This window comes from Athene noctua, chromosome 25 (assembly GCF_965140245.1).
Source record: "Athene noctua chromosome 25, bAthNoc1.hap1.1, whole genome shotgun sequence".
Classification (NCBI taxonomy): Eukaryota; Metazoa; Chordata; class Aves; order Strigiformes; family Strigidae; genus Athene; species Athene noctua.
The window spans coordinates 7,274,224-7,290,606 of NC_134061.1; the positions used below are offsets into that span (position 1 = coordinate 7,274,224).

The window sequence follows — 16,383 nt, forward strand, 5'->3', positions numbered from 1 at the left end:
ATTCTGGGGCTCTTCTAAAGGATTTTTCTCACATCTTCCCCACTCCCGCATCCTTTGCAGATATCTTTTGACTGATATTCTTCTTGCAGAACTAAAGCAAGAAAAATTTCCTTTTGTACAGAATTGTGAGCTACTGAGCTGTCAGAACCTCCAGCAGCATTGGGCTCCTCTCTAGGGGATAACAGTGGTCAGGTTTCCTTTCTGCAGGACACGCTCTGAGGCCAAGGGCCTGTGTCTGAGCGGAGATGCCAGAAGGCAGAGACTAATCACCACTGACTCTGGGGGAGCCAGGGATGTCTTCATCACCTCCAAGACACTGTGCCTGAGAGATCCCCACTGCCATGTGTCCCATCCACCCCTTCCTCTGGGTACAAGGATGCATCTTCTTGGTCCCTGACACAATCCCACAGCACTGAAGACAAAGCCTTTCTTCCTCAACAACTCGATAAAATGTCCACCAATAAAAGCATTATATGGAGGCAGAGGCTGGAATGCAGAAAACTTTAATGACTCTGAGAGAGGGAAATGAGTTCACTTGGAGAAGAGGCGGCCAGATCAGGGAGAGCACCAGCAGCTGCCAAGTGTCTGAGCCCATCGGCCACGGTGGAGATCCCAGAAGGGATCCATCATCATGGGGGGAGAGGAGCCAGCAGATTGCCCAGACTGGCTTTGGGGGTCTTACAGGCCAGAAAAAGAGAAGAGAAGGAAGAGATGAGAGGGAAGAGAAGGCAGGGGAGTTAGACTTTGGCCATGTTACCAGAGAGGCACAGCTGCCCTCCCTTGGAAGGATGCTCAGCCTCCCTGAAATCACTGGCCAGGAGCTCTGTCCTCAGTCCAGCACGAGCTTCTGGGTTCCTGGGGTCCTTGTGCGGGCTGTCACCAGTGGCTTTAGCAAGGGGGGCACCTTCTGCCACAGTAGCGGCTGGTAATGCAGGAGAGGTCAAAGCCCCCAGAGTTGATGGGCACTCCGTCACAGCTGAGGATGCTGCCAACGGCAGCGGAGGTGGAGGAGCCCACAACGGTGTTCTGTGGGAAGGAGCTGAGGATTGGGCCGGGCAGGGTCACCACCACAGGGGAGGGCTCGATGACGACGGTGGAGCTCTGGCACTGCCTGACACAGGGCTCATTGCAGCTGTTGGCCAGCGGGGTCGGGCCGCAGGGCCGGCAGCAGGGCTCACAGGGCTGGCACTGGTCACAGCAGGACATGTCTTGGGATGTCAGTTGCACCTTGGAGAGAGGTCAGGAATGAAGAAGAACACGGGGGTGCCTGATGAGCAATTTGTCACTGCAGTATGAGGCTGTGCAGAAATGTATTAGGGCTTCCTGATCTCATTCTGTCACAGTTCAAAAAGAGCCACCAGCTCCTATGTGTCAATGTCTACCCCTGAGTACAGAAGCCACCTCAGTCCCATTCCAAAATCCCTCCAAGCTGAACTCTCCCCACTCCCCTCTCCCATGACAAGCAGCCCCAAGATCTGGTATGGAACAAAGCCGGTCTCAGCTGACAGGTTCACTGAAGTGAGACCTCCTTTGTGAGAAAGCAGAGAGGGAGAAGGGACCTCAGACTCACCTGGTTCTCAAGGAGAAGGAGGCAAGAGAAGTGGATGAGAGAGCGAGGAGCTGTGCTGGCTTTTATGCTGGACCTTTACTGCCCCAGGCTGACAGAGGCGTCCCTTGTAGAGGTGGTTATTATCTGACAAGCTCATCCTGAATGCAAAACATCCCACCTAAGGCTATGGGCTGTGTTTCAGCTTCCGGAACCATTTTCTTTTAATTTCCTGCTTGATGCCAGGTACATTCTGCAGTGAAGACATCTTTTGCATGACAGGATGAGAGGCCCAAGCATTTCCGGAGCAAGACATGTCAGCATGAGCAGAGGACTCACCTCACATGCTGAAGGAATCCTGTATAGGAGACTCAGGGTAGACCAAACAGCTGGCTTAGACAACACACACAGGCACACAAACATGTGCACATGCACACACATGCACAGACACACACAAATCTAAACCTCTAGTCATTCAGAGCTGGCTGAGAAGACTCAAGACAGCCAGAGAGAGCATTACACACTGTGCACACAGGTGTTGGACTGCAGAGAGTCATCTTCTCCAAGCTCTATTTGCAAGGGTTCTGTGTAGCTCAGAGAAGACCTATCTGTGCTTGGTGAGAGCAGGAGATGCAGGTGATGAGAGCAATGAGCCCAGCTTGAGCCCATTCACCCCAAAAAAGCCCGTTCCCTGCTCTCTGTCTGTCCCTGAGTACCGTGGACATGGATGTGGGCTTTAGGCATGGGATGGAGGTGCTGGTAGGCGCTGACAGGACAGACTGTGGGTTCACACCTGATCACATGATGAAGCAAGCCATGGAGATGTGATCGGGTAGGTCGGCCCAGCTGTGAGCGTATGTTAGCTGGGGAGTTCAGAGGCTGCCATGTTTCAAGGGCAGGATCAGTGTCTCCAGAAAGAGGAGTCGTTCCATTTGCCGTGCACATCTGCTATGGGGAGGGATAATTCCCATGTGGGAGCTGATGTCTCTTCAGTGTCTGTGGGAAGAGTCTGTTAGAGCGGGTCCAGGTAAGGCCATGAAATTGATGAGAGGGATGCAACACCTCTCCTCTGAGGAAAGGCTGAGTGAGGTGGGGTTGTTCAGCCTGGGGAGGAGATGGCTCTGGGGAAACCTTGCAGCCTTTCAATTCTTAAAGGGAAGCTTATAAAAGAGACAGGGAAAGGAGTTTTAGGAGTGTCAGAAATGACAAAGGGGCAATGCCTTCAAACTTAGAGGAGGTAGATTTAGACTGGACTTAAAGAAGAAAATTTTTTCTCATGAGGGTTTTGAGACACTGGAGCAGTTTGACCCGAGAAGTTGAGGAAGCCCCATAATCGGAAGTGTTCAAGGTGAGGTTAGATGGGGCTCTGAGCAACCTGATCTAGTGAGAGATGTTCCCACCCATAGCAGGAGGCTTGCACTAGATGGTCTTTCAAGCTCCCTTCCAAAACAAACTCTTCTATGATTCTGTGAGTCTATGAATTCTGCTGGTAAGTGAGTCTGGGCAGAAAGAGCCTCCACACAAGGATGTGCTGGAATCTGAGTTGGTCCCACAGGGCTGGAAGGACATATCCCCTGAGGGGACCTTGTTCCGTCTGACTCAGAACCCCTAATTACCTATATTTTCTAAGAGTGAGATGCATTTTTAATGAGTGAGATGTAAAGCATGACACAGAAGTCAGAAAAGACTCCCTCTCCCTCATGGGGAAGAGCTCATTTGGGCCGCGGGCATGGCAGCAGGAGGCTGCAGCAGCACTGCACAGCTTTGGCTTCTATCCCCAGATGACCTTCGTGGAAGAGTGAAGACACTGGTCAGGGGTGGAATGTGCGTGGCAAGGGGAGGCAAGAGTGTCTTTCCAAATGCCTGCAGAACTGGGAAGGAGGAGTTTAAAGTAGGTATGGAGGGGGAGGTCACCACAGACTGAAGAGCAGGGATGTCACAAGGGTAGAAGAGGGATGCACGGGGGAACAGCATGCCAGGGGAGGCTCTCACACTTCCCCTGTGGCGCAGGTGGTGGTGTACTTAGGTGGCTGCTACACATCTCCTGCTCAAGAAGAGGAGGAGGCAGATGACACCTTTGTCAGGCAGTTGGGGAAAGCCTCATAGTCACAGTCCAAAGCCCAGGCACACGTGAGTGACTTTGACCACCTCAGGATCTACTGCAGGAGGAAAATGGCTGGGCACAAGCAAAGCAGAACATGTCTAGTGTGTATGAAAGACAAATATTTGATGCAGGAAATCCATGAAAAGGCAATGCAGAGACTCTCTTAGACCTGCTACTCACAAATGAGGAAGAACTGTTGGATGATGTAAAGGTCAAGGGCAGCCTTGCCCTCACTGTCCAGGAGACTGTGGAGCTCAGGATGCTCAGAGGACTGACAGGACAAACAGGAGGATGAGCGCCCCTGACTGGAGAAGAGCACGGCTTAGTCTCACCAGGGACTTTCCTGCTTGACAGGATGCCATGAGAAACTGCCCTGGAGCACAGAGGGTCCCGGGGGAGGGGGTTATCCTTCAAGACAGCCTTCTCAGAGCACAAGGATGGTCTCTGCAATGTGCAGAACGGCGAGTCAGGAAAAGCCAAAGCACAGCTGGATGGAAACTGCTAATGGAGGTGAAGGGAAACAAGAAATTATCTCTGAGCCGATTGGCAGCAAAAGGAAGGCTACGTATTGCTCGGTGAGGAAGAGGCAGCAAATAGAGAAAATGGAAAGAAAGGCAAAACCATTCAACTATCCTGAAAATAAGCTCCAAATGTTGATCCTCTGCCCAGCACCATGTTCTGAGTTCCTCAAGGTGTGTCCATGGGTCCTTGTGCGGGCTGTCACCAGTGGCTTTAGCAGGGGGGGCACCTTCTGCCACAGTAGCGGCTGGTAATGCAGGAGAGGTCGAAGCCCCCAGAGTTGATGGGCACTCCGTCACAGCTGAGGATGCGGCCAACGGCAGCGGAGGTGGAGGAGCCCACAACGGTGTTCTGTGGGAAGGAGCTGAGGATGGGGCCGGGCAGGGTCACCACCACGGGGGAGGGCTGGATGACGATGGTGGAGCTCTGGCACTGCCTGACACAGGGCTCATTGCAGCTGTTGGCCAGCGGGGTCGGGCCGCAGGGCAGGCATGGCAGGCACTGGTCGTAGCAGGACATGTCTCTGAGGGTGGAGGTGCACCTGGGTAGAAGCAGGGAGGAAGCAGAGCACAAGGGTGGGTGAGGACACGCCTGGTTACCCTGTTACCAAGGAGCCAAGGCCGCTGAAGAGTGGGGACAGGGAATTGTTGAGGGAGTCACATGGTCTTCATTGCCGTATGAAGAGCAGCATGGCCCAGGGAGGTTCTCTCCTAATTCATAAACCAAATGTCCCCTCAGTCACATGCCAGCCTCTCTCTAAGCAGATCGTGTCCCCACTTCCCTTTGTCATGACAAGAAGATCCAGACCCCAGGACAGGACAGAGCAATATCAGCTGGGATGTCTCCCAAGTGCAGATCTCCCTATGGAAGAGGAGGAGAAGGGGCTTCAGACTCACCTGGTTCCCAAGCAGAAGGAGCCAAGAGAAGGGCATGAGAGAGCAGGGACTTGGGCTGCCTTTTATACCTGCCCTTCACTGCCGCAGGACCAGAGGCACCCTTTGCAGAGGTAACCATTTTCTGACAAGCTCATCTTGAATGCAAACCATCGCAGCTAACGATATGGGCTGTGCTTTCCTTTCCTGCACTGCTCCTTTTCATTGCCAGGTCTGTGCCATGCCCATTGCCCAGTGAAGGCTTGTTCTGAGCGCTGGGATGAAAGGCCCCAGGATTTCTAGGGCAGGAATGCAGCAGTGCTGGCAGAAGACTCAGCTCAAGTGTTGGATGTTTCCAGAGCAGGCAAGTGATGTCAGCCTGGGTCGCTCGGGTGGGGCTGTTTGAAGTGTTATTAGAATGAAATTCCAGCCCTCCTCAGACGGATGCCGTGGGATCCCACCCATGAAGTTACACCGTGTCCATATGTTTGCCTGCCTCCCTCCTCAGCTCACCTCCGTGGTCACTTGTTGTTGCCTCCCCAGGTGTAGGTGTTGTGCTGCTGGGGTTTGACCCCACCCTGCCTGACACTGCCCAGTCCCCAGGGATCCTCAGCAGTGTCCATGGTCCGTTGTGTTCCCGTGCTTGTTCTTTTCTTGTGTTTACCTGTAAGCAGACACGTTTGTGTGGATGCATGTGGGAGTACAAATCTGTATAGAATTCCATGTTAGTGTACATGAGCCTGTATGTGTGTGTCTTTGTGAGTCCTTGACACGGCTGCTCTCCCCAGCTCTAGAGAGATCAGAGGGATGTGGATTGCTTTCTGGGCAAGGAGAAAGGCTGAGGAATCCTGCTGGTCATGTGCTGGACACCCTGAGGGGATCTGCTTCCCGGGCAGTGTCACCGTGTCTGTGCTGGGACATAGCTGACGCTCAGGTCCATATCATGAAAAATGTGTCTGTGCATCCCATGAAACCTGGTGCTGTATCAGGCAGGGACTGAGATCTTGGATGAAACAGGTACTGAATGAAAGGAACATGAAGCCTGATATCGCTGTGATGTGAGGGGAAAGACAGACCCTGTGCCTTTCACAAGGAAAACGAAAGAGCTGATGAGGGCTTGGGATTTCAGCCTAGAAAAACCTTCATGTCCCACACTGGAATCTCACTCTGAGTGCCCAGCAACTGCCCCAGGCAGGGAAAGTGCCTTAGGTTTGACACCACATCCCCCAAAGCCTGCTGCTGTCCCACAGGGCTGTCCAGGGGAGACTCTCTTGCCAACAAGGGCTGTCTACAGTGGGTCAATGCTCTAAGCCCATCTCCCCCCCTGAATATTTGTCTGCCTGGGCTCAGGCCCAGCTTGGACACAGGGCAGCCAAGGCTTCCCCCTTCCCTTGAGTGACCTCGGTGAGATCAGTGCCAGGGAGCTCTGCTGGGAGAGCTCAGCCAGGGCTAAGTCCCCTCTCCGTGGAGCTGCTGCTGGGCTGAGGCTCTGCTGTAGCTGAGGGAAAACTTGCTGGTGGCTCAGGAGGGAACAGGCACTGTGGAATAAGGGGGGGGCAAGGGAGGTGTGTACCTAGAGTTCAGCAAGAACATGAATGCCTCTCTCACACTTAATTTAAGAAGAAATTTGTGAGAAATGTGTTCAGTGAGAGAATGATAATGTGGGTGGAATATTGCCTGGACTGCCAGGCTCAAGGAGGGTTTGTGTTGTGCAAATCCCAACTGGCACAGTCTGATGGGCTTTCTCAGGGATCAGCAGGAGGATCAATACTCCAAAGATTTCATGAACACATCGAGCGGTGGGAAGGTCAGAACTTCCTGCAAGTTTGGGCAAGACACCCAACCACAGGCAACAGGCAGACACTGATCTCTGTCAGACAAATTGTTCCCAGCAGATCCAGGAAAAAAGATTTCAAAGGAAGGAGAGAAGACGGACTAGACTGTGGAGGTGCTCTGTGACAGGAGTCGAGGATTCTGGAAGAGGGAGATTTCTAAATGAACAAGACGCTAAGAGAAAGAATGAGAACTGGAATGGATTTCCCTGGGAGATTCTGCAGTCTCCACCCCGGAGCGGCCTGAACTAACGGGAACTGTTCCAGGCGGGGTTGATCCAGACAAGCTCTGCAGGTCCCTGCTCAGGTCCACGGGGCCTCTGTGCTTCCCCCTGTCCCCTGCCCTCCCTGAACCCTGCACGCCCATGTCACCCTGGGCCTGCCATCCCCTGTGCTCCAGAGCAGCTCGGAGGCATTGTGCTCGGCCTGCAGAGGGGCAGCTGAAGGGAGGCTCTCAGCCTCCTCCCTGCCCCGGGCAGGAGGTGAGTGGCTGCTGTTTGCAGGCGCTGAGCTCGGGGCCAGCTCTGGGAAGCGGCTCCATGTGCTGGGCCAAGGCCCTGGTGCTGCCCCAGGCTGCAGCTGGCGCTGGGCAGGCTTCTTCTTGCCGGGGAGCCCTTGGCGGAGGAGGGAGAGAGTGGGATTCCCGGGAGCCAAAGCGGTGCCGGTGCAGAGCCGCGGAGCGCTCGGAGCCCGGGCGAGAGCCCGAGCGGCGCCGGCGCAGGGCTCAGCCCCGGGGCGGAGCTGGCGGCGGCGGAGAGGAGCGGAGGCGGCGGAGAGGAGGCGCCGCGGCCGGAGCAGAGAGCCGGGGCTGGCGGGGGGCAGCGAGGCGCGGGCGGCGGAGCGGCGGGATGCGGCGGGGCCGGGGCGCAGGGCTGGCGGGGCTGGCCGCGGTGCTCCTGGGTGCGCGGGGCTGGGACAGGGGCTGGGTCGGGTGAGGGAGCGGGGCTCGCCTCTGGCCCTCCGGCTCCTCCTGAACCTTATTCCCTTCTCTGCCCACTCTTCTGCCCCCAAACGAGGTCATTTCTGCTCACTCTGCCTCTCTCCTGTGTTACTCTGCTTCTGCATCCATCCATCCATGCATGCATCTCTCCTTCTCTCCCAGCCAATCTCTGTTCCTCAGCCCCTTCTCCTCTTCCTCACTCGGACTGTCCTTCCAAACCTCCCTCATACATTCCTGTCCCCAAACCACCACTCTCCGAGAAACGGTCTCTCCATCCTGTGTTCTCAGATCACACCCCCACCATCTGTGAAGTGTCCCCTTCTCCCCTCTCCCGCTGCACGACACGTTCAGCTGAAGCAAAGTGATTCTTCTTTTCTCCTCGGCAGTGGCTGCGGGCAGAGCCCAGGTGCAGCAGGAGCCGTCGGCAGAGACCAGCGAGGGCACCGGCGTCGCCATCAACTGCTCCCACCCCAACCCAAAGATCGCCGACTACATCCTCTGGTACCGTCAGCTCCCGGGCCGAGCCCCCGCATTCCTGGCGCTCGCTCTGAAAGGCTCCAAGGAGCTGCAGGCCCCGCCGGGGCGGCTGTCGGTGGCGGCAGACCGCCGGTCCAGCGCCCTGTGGCTCGCCCGGCCCCGGCGCGGGGACGCGGCGGTGTATTACTGCGCGCTGGGAGACACGGGGAGAGGAGCCGGGGCTGCGGCCGGGCACGAACCGCCGCGGGCGGGGCCGGGCGGGGCCGGCGGGGGCGGGGGGACAGCCCCGGGCGGGCCCGCCAGGGGGCGCTGCCGCTCCGCCCGCCGGGGCCGCCTCGCCCCGCCCGGCCCCGCCCGGCCCCGGGCCCCGGGCCGCTTCCCCCGCCCGCCCGGCCCCGCCACCGCCACCGGCACCACCGGCCCCCCCCGGAGCCAAGGCCTGGCCTCAGCACCTCTTCTCATTGACGGCCGCGGCGGGTCTGTGCTCCTGAGGGCGCCGAAGAGCCGCGCTCGGGCAGCGCTGCCCGGGGAGAGGGAGCCGGGCTGGCCGAGGCAGGCAGGGCAGGGCGGCCTTTCCCCCAGGCTCTCTTGCTGCCTCCCCACGGGCTCAGGCTGTGCTGCCCGACGGGGCGTCCTCGGGCCGGGCTCTAAGGGCCGCCCAGCTCCGGCTCACAAACGCCTCGCCCGGGGGACAGAGTCCCGGAGCTTTTGCCCTTCCCGGCCACGTGCCCCAAGGGCTCCCCCCGAGGCTGTTCGTACCGCCAACAGCCTCCCGGCACGTCCCACGGAGGCAGTTAGCCACGGGGCGGGGAAGAAACCAGTGCACCCAGGAGGTTCCCGGTGCAGCAGAGCTCCTCCTGCCCACGGGCAGCCGGGCAGCCCTCGGCTCACACGGAACATCCAGGGCCCCTCCTCGGGCTCCGGGCTTTCCCCCCGAGGACAGCCCAGGGAACCCCGAGCAGGAGATTCCATCTGCCCCGTCCCCACCGGCACTCCAGGGCTGAGTTGCTAATGCAAATCTCTCTGTAGGAAAGAACAGCCACAAGGGGTTGCACTTTTTGTTACTTTGTAAAAGCTCCCATATACAATGAAAAACTGCATCCTCCAGCTACAGGCCGCCTGGGACCTTTCAGAATGTTTCTGCTCACGTTACAGAGTCATCCCACGGAGTCAGGAGTTCAAGCTCCACAGCAAGAGCAGAAGGGGATGTCGAGGTCACGGGCACCTTCAAGCGCTCCCCACAGTGTCTCAGTGTTGAGACCATGAGCCTGTTTGACACGATTCAGAACATTCTGAGCTGAGGCCCCGGAGACACTGTAAAAGCCTGGTCTGGGCTCCTGGGGTGAGTTAACCTTGGGTGGGTGCCAGGTGCCCCACCGAGCTGCTCTATCACTTCCCCTCCTCAGCTGGACAGGGGAAAGAAAATATTACCAAAGCCTCGTGAGTTGAGATAAGGAAGGGAAGATCACTCAGCTGTTACAAGCACAGGCAAAAGCCACTCACTTTGGGGAAGTCAGTTTAATTTATTGCCAATTACATCAGAGTAGGATAATGAGAAATGAAAAACAAGGCCAAAGCACCGTCCCCCTTCACCCCTTCTCAGGCTCAGCTTCACTCCTGAATTCTGTGCCTCATCCCCCTAAGCAGCACAAGGGGATGGGGAATGGGGGTTGTGACCAGTTCATCACACATATCTCTGCCGCTCCTTCCTCCTCACACTCTTCCCCTGCTCCAGCATGGGGTCCCTCCCATGGCAGAGAGTCCTCCATGACCTTCTCCAACGTGGATCCTTCCCATGGGCTGCAGTTCTTCACTGCGAAGAGCCTGCAGGTTCCAGCTCTTTGCCTCGGAGCCCTGTGTGGCTCAAGTAGCCAACACAGCCCTTCAGAGCCCATGGTCAGAGTTTTCTGAGGCACAGAGTGAAGGATCAGCCGTGGTGCCTGTCTCAGCTGGTCTTTGTAACTCTGTTTGCAGGGAACTACTGCCAGGGGGACAAACAAGGCAGAGCAACAGGCATGGCCATGCCAGCACATGGATCAGCCCCATGGTCACAGGGGATCAGCCCCTCTTGTCCCTGTTTCCAGCTCTCCTCCCAAGCCTGCTCCAGGACAAACTGCCCTGATCTGTGTCCCTGCTGCTTCCCCTAAACACCCCATGCACAACTCCTTGCACAGTCCCCAAATGCTTTTCCACTGCATCCTGTAAGGAATCCAGTCTCCCTGTAGGCAGAAACACCCCCGAGTTCCTAACATGGTCCTCTCTTCTCACTCTTCTCAGAGGTGTCACCTCCAGATGATGGGGTGATCAGTGGTAATGGGAAGGAGGTGGGTAAGATGTCTGTGAGCAGAGGTTTGTGCTGGATGTCCCTCTGCCACAGAGGGGTCATGTCTCTGACTCTGGCTGGCTTGTTTACAGCACATGCTGTTCCCCAAGACATTTCCCTTGAAGGGCCTCATCCATGGTCTGGGGAGAAGGGAGCGAAACTCCCTGTGGGGAAGGAGAGTCAGACTCTTGTTTCCAGGCGCCTTTGGCTGTTCCTGGTTCTACCTCCCTTCAGACACTACGGAGGAGGGACAAGGAGCACATCAGGGGCTGCAAAGGGGCCTGTCTCCAACCCGGAGAGAGGTGGGTGCAGGCCCCTCTCTCTGGCTGAGCACAGGATGGCAGAAGTTCATCATGGAGCCCAGAACTGGACCCAGCACTCCAGAGGTGGCCGCAGCAGCGCTGAGTAGAGAGGAAGGATCAGGCCCCTTGTCCTGCTGGTGATGCTCTTCCTACTGCAGCCCAGGCTGCTGTTGGCCTTCCTTGCCACGGGGGTGCATTGCCACAGCAGATTCAGGAACAATCCTGAGCTGCTGAAAGGGGCTGGACATAGCAGCGATTATTCAGAAGTATCCCAGCTACTTGTCCAAATCTTGCTCTTCCCTCAATGTCCACCAGTGACCCTTCTTGGAGAAGGGGACTCTTGGTAGGAGACATGACAGCTCCTGTGGAGTTACCTCCTTGCCAGAAGAAACCCAAGAAAGGCAAATGTCCTCCTAGCCCTGGATCTGGGGATCAGTGAAAGCCTCAACTTGTGACAAAGAGCCTTCAGCCAGGCACTGGACTGAATCTTTTCTCTGTTCAACCCCTTGAGTTCTCCCCCTGCTTTTTGGGCCTCTCCTCCAGCTGAGGGCACTCAGCAGCAGTAGGCTGGGGGAGTCCCTGTGTCCCTGCGTCCCTGTGAGTTCTCTGCCCAACAGAAAACTGCTGGTGGCTGCAGTATTGGGATGTGCATTTCTGGGATCTAGTGGGTCCCTCTGTACACACGTCTCTTGTTTAAGTCAGTCTGTCCTGGTAAGCAAATAGCTTGTCCTGCAGTGGGGAAGCTGTGGGGGGAGCTGAACAAAGCAGCCATGGTGGCCGGCCAACATGTCCTAATTACTGGAGTGGGGTCAGCTCAGTAGGCCATGGCAGCGGCTGTTGGCAGTGAGGCCGCCGGAGGCGAAATTTCAGGCTTTGTGGAAGACAGTGGGTGGCTGAAATGTCTAACGGAGAGATGGGCCGGAGGGAAAGAGGAGGAGGCAAAGAGCGTGAGGGACCTGTAGACAAGTGTCTCTGTGAGGTACTGGAAGAGACAGGAGAAGTCCCCCTTACACCTGGATGGGCTAAGAATGATAAGATTTGGATCCCACCTGGAGGTGGAATCCAGGTCTGTCCTCATGCTGGGATGTTCCCAAAGAGCTGTGAGAGAGGGTTCGGGTTCTTGCAGGAAATGCAGGACATCTGGGGAAGCAAACAAGAAGTAATTTGTAATATGGGGGTGCAAAGTAATTCATTCCAGAATGACATTTCACATGACCCAGGTGCTTATTTACACCACCTTACCTCTGAGACTGATGGCTCATTTGGCCAGTCTTTCAGTTTTCCTTCATGTTTGCCCCATCACGGGTGTCCTGGAAAGTGAATGCCATGGCTTAGTGCTGCTGCAGGTGCTGCAGGGACACACTTCAAAGACTGAGCTCACCTTGGGGTTTCCCCCCAGAGCCATGACTCAAGTGACCCGGTTTTCTCTGCGGACAGGGGCCTTTCAGCATCTTGAGGAACTCACTCCCCTGAGGAACTTCCCCAGAGGTCACTCAAACAGGAACACCAGGGAACCCTTTTTCACTGTGATGGTGAGGGAGCACTGGCACAGGATGCCCAGAGAGGTGGAGCAGTCTCCATCCTTGGAGGTCTTCCAAATCCCTCTGGACATGGTCCTTTGCAACCAGCTCTAGGTGCCTCTTCCTGAGGTGGGCTTGTACCTGGTGACCTCCAGAGGTCCCTTCCAAATGTACCAATTCTGTGTTTCTGTAACACGAGACGTGAGGGGATGCTGAGAGAACTGGCCTTCTTCAGCCTTCCAAAGAGAAGAACTTTCTGATGCTTCTAACACCTGACTGGAAGATGCAGGGCCAGATGGAGTCAAACTGTTCTTTGAGCACAGCGATAATACAAAGGGCTGTGGACACATTCTGGAACAGGGCAAATGCCTACAAGGAATTTGAAAATGCAGGTGCCTAACTTCTCCATGAAATATTCTCTAGTGGTTACTATGGGCCACTGCTTGCGGGGAAATGGATTCCCTGGTTCATGGGGGATTTTCTCAACAGAGGGAGTAATTTCCCACTAAATGTAGGTTTTGACAGGGACAGTCAGGATTTGCAGGGCATGGAGTGGCATTCTTCAGGTGTCTGAGACCTACATCCTAGAATGGTGCTGAGAGAAACCTCAGGGCAGACACTGATGGACCCAGGTGCAGCCAAGCCAGACAATGTGTAAGGGCAGGGGAGAGGAAAGAAACGGGAATGAAGGAAGGAGAGATTCATGGGGATGTGACCCTGAGCTCAGTGAGAATGGCTGCAGGCTGAGGACTCTGGCTCAATTTCTGCTCTCATTTGAAATGCCAAAGTCCTAATGCTGCTGTAGATGTCTGCTGTGACTCTTAGGAAGGCAGATCCATCTCTGTAGCCCCTTGGAGGGTAAGATCCAGCCTGCTCTTCCTCCTGGGAAAGGTTTTGCCAGCCATGTAACCCTCCAACATTCTAGGAATCTTCTTTTAAGCCATAATGAGATGCAAAACTTCAATTAGAATATTCCTATTATTACCATTACCTTCCCCTATAGAATATGTTGTCATGTGACCTATGGGTTTGTGGCATCTAGCAGCCTCACAGGAGCCAGGTTCCTCTCTCTCCGCATAGGTGCCCCCACCAGAACAAGACACAGACAGAGCCCCTGGGTGCTGCACAGCAGGGTTCATCTCCGATTCTGAGGGTTTTGGGGAGAGATGTTGTTCTCAAGAAGCTGATGAAGGACAGGGGAGAAGTGACAGAACTGGAGGAGGCTTCTGTTCTCAGCAGAAATAGCAACATCCCCAGAGAGCTGCGGACACCAGGGGAAGGTGTGAAACCTCATTGTGGAAGAAACGCCTGACCTCCCAGATGGCCCGGCAGGGGCTGTGCAGAAGAGCAGGTGATTCTAGCTGGGGGGGGTGAGGACTCCAGTGTCCGGAAACAGCCCCTTTCCAAAGCTGGAGCCCCCAGAGCCCCCAGGGCCCCTCACTGTGGAGATGCTGAGAAGGCCCTTGGCTGAGGGAGCCACAGGTGTTGCTGCTGGAGGAGGGAGAAACCCAGAAGGAGCATTTCAGGCACAGGAAGGACAGATCGTTTCCCTCCCCACTTCTTCCTTTGCTCCCCCAACAGAGCCGTTTCCGGCAGCTCTGTTATCTCGGGGCTGGGAGGTGCTTTTCTGACTCTCTCACTCAGCAAATGGGCAGGTTGGTCTCAACATGCACCTCGGATATCTCATCCTCACGGCCTTCCTGGGGCAACTGCTGGGTAAGTCTTGGCTTTCTAGAAACAAATTCTTCTACCGTGGAAACCCTCAGAAGTCTTAACAGGATGATGTGGGAAACTACTCTTGCATAACAGGAAATATTGTCTCCAGATGCTCTTACTGTTGGTATCGAGAAGAGAATAGTGAGAAGAGAAATATCAAACCCTTTCATCTGTTTTTCTCTCCATTTCAATTAAACTTTCATGCCTCTCTACTTGCTGTCAATCTCAGCTCTCTCTGCACTCCAAAATTTTACCCTTTCAATGCTGTTACATGGAGTTATGAGCCCTCAATCCACTGACATCAGTGGGGTGTCCCATTCTGCCTCCTGGCTGGCACACACCTGCCATGACCTCCAGTCTCCTGATGATGGTCAACACAACCAGGGCCCTCTCTTTACAACACTGGGCTCAGCTTTGTATGTAGACAGGGAGCTAGGAGCCCTCCAAGACGACAGGGATGGGGAAGCAGCATGAATATTTTGCAAGAGCTCCCCACGCCTCTCAAGCTGTTGGAGGGGTGCTGGTCCAGCACACAAAGATCAACAAAAACAGGCTGTTCCCTGCTACTCTGTGCAGCAGGACAAAGAGAAGGGAAGAGGAGCAGGGACACAGCCCAACTCTTCTCATGGTCCATGCTGGTCGAAGAAGAGGGAGCCTTCTTCTGGAGGGTTTTACATCCAGTTCTGGTTTGCTCCCCAGAGCACCTCCCTGCAGAGACACTGACCTTCCCTTTCTTCCAGGTACCAAGGGGCAGACCACAGTCACCCAGCAAGAAGGACAAGTCACAGTGAAGCACAGAGACACCTTCCAGACCAACTGCACATACCAGACCTTCAGCTTTGATGCCTTGCTCTGGTACCAGCAGAGGAAAGGCCAAGCTCCCCAGCTGCTCTCGTATCAGGCAGCAGCTGGCCCCAGGCAGAGCGGCCGTCTCACCACGTTGCTGAACACCACAGGGAAATACAGCGTCCTGCAGCTGGAGGAAGTCGAGGTCTCTGACAGCGCCTTGTACCTCTGTGCTCTGCAAGACACCCTGGTGCAGGGAGGTTCCTTGGCTGGGCAAGAACCCAGGGGAGGGAGGGGCTGTGTGTGTGCAAGGCTGAGCTTGGGGGAAGGGGCCCTCAGCTCTCCCCTGGCACCTCTGCTTCCCCTGGGCACCCAGGGATCTGCAGGTTAAAATCTTCTTCCAGGAGGGAACAGTGTCAGTGGTTTGAGAGGAAGGAGAAAGTGGTGGCAGAGTCTCAGGTCCTCTTGTTCTCACCATGGATTATATGGTTCTTCTGCCCATTAACTCTGCTGAGGGGTCAGGCAATGCAGGAGGTTGTGGCTGTTTGGTCAATGGTTCCTTGCTGCTGCTCTTTGCTTTCTGTTATTCCCTGCTGCACATTGGTGCTTCAGGTTTTCCTCCAGGCCTGTCTCTTAGAGAACCTGCTCAGGGATGTGTCCCTCAGAGGTCAGAGTTCAAAGTAAGATGGAAAACATAAAAAACATATCACGGTGCAACGCTCCTTCTTGGAATTGCATGACTATTACAATAGTGGATAATAGTCTGATCCACCTTGTGGACTCTCCCGTTGCTGTGTCACCATGTGCTGGGATCCAGAGGACGTGCTCTGCCCAGTGCACTCTGCTGGTCCTTGGAGCCCTTCTCATGCCGACCTCATGGGCCTGCCAGGAGAAGACCTTGGGGATGGCTGTCTCATGCCTGGGGAAAACTTAGGCACCATAGATGGACCATGGGGGCTTGGGCACTGGCTGCTGTCCTTGGGGTGCCCTGTCTGGTGGGAGCCGGGGGTGTGTGAGTGACAGGAGGGCTCTGGTGTGAGGGCTGGACAGGCTGATTTCAACATCAGCCTGAGGGTCAGCTTAACACTTTGAACAGTGTAACTGCTGGTCTGTGCAGTGATCCCTTTGGCGGATGGAGGGTGTAGAGGTGACCTGTCATTGCTATCCTTGCCCTTGTGTGCCGGACAGACCACCTCTTTCTGGGTACGGGTGGGAAGATGATGAGCAGAAATTCTGGGGCTCTTTTAAAGGATTTTTCTCACATCTTCCCCACTCCCGCATCCTTTGCAGATATCTTTTGACTGATATTCTTTCCTAGTAGTTATGCAAGAAAAACTCCCTTCTTCACAAAGCTACTGACCTCTGAGAGCCTCCAGCAGCATTGGGCTCCTCTCTAGGGGATAGCAGTGGTCAGGTTTCCTTTCTGCAGGACATGCTCTGAGGCCA

General features: G+C 55.5%; 1 protein-coding gene, 1 pseudogene and 1 gene segment (V, D, J or C); 1 reads left to right on the forward strand and 2 right to left on the reverse strand.

Annotated features, from left to right (window-relative positions):
- Window positions 1-888: 888 nt before the first annotated feature.
- On the reverse strand, window positions 889-5,199 carry LOC141970133 (feather keratin Cos1-2-like; annotated as a pseudogene).
- On the reverse strand, window positions 4,383-4,688 carry LOC141970134 (feather keratin Cos1-2-like). The gene has a single exon (XM_074926506.1). It carries the CDS (start codon window positions 4,686-4,688, stop codon window positions 4,383-4,385), a length of 306 nt encoding a protein of 101 aa, XP_074782607.1.
- A 2,522-nt stretch (window positions 5,200-7,721) lies between the features above and the next one.
- LOC141970529 (T cell receptor alpha variable 4-like) lies at window positions 7,722-9,591 on the forward strand. The segment is given in 3 exon segments: window positions 7,722-7,773; window positions 8,200-8,547; window positions 9,446-9,591. Coding segments are annotated over 3 exon segments (546 nt in total).
- Window positions 9,592-16,383: the final 6,792 nt, after the last annotated feature.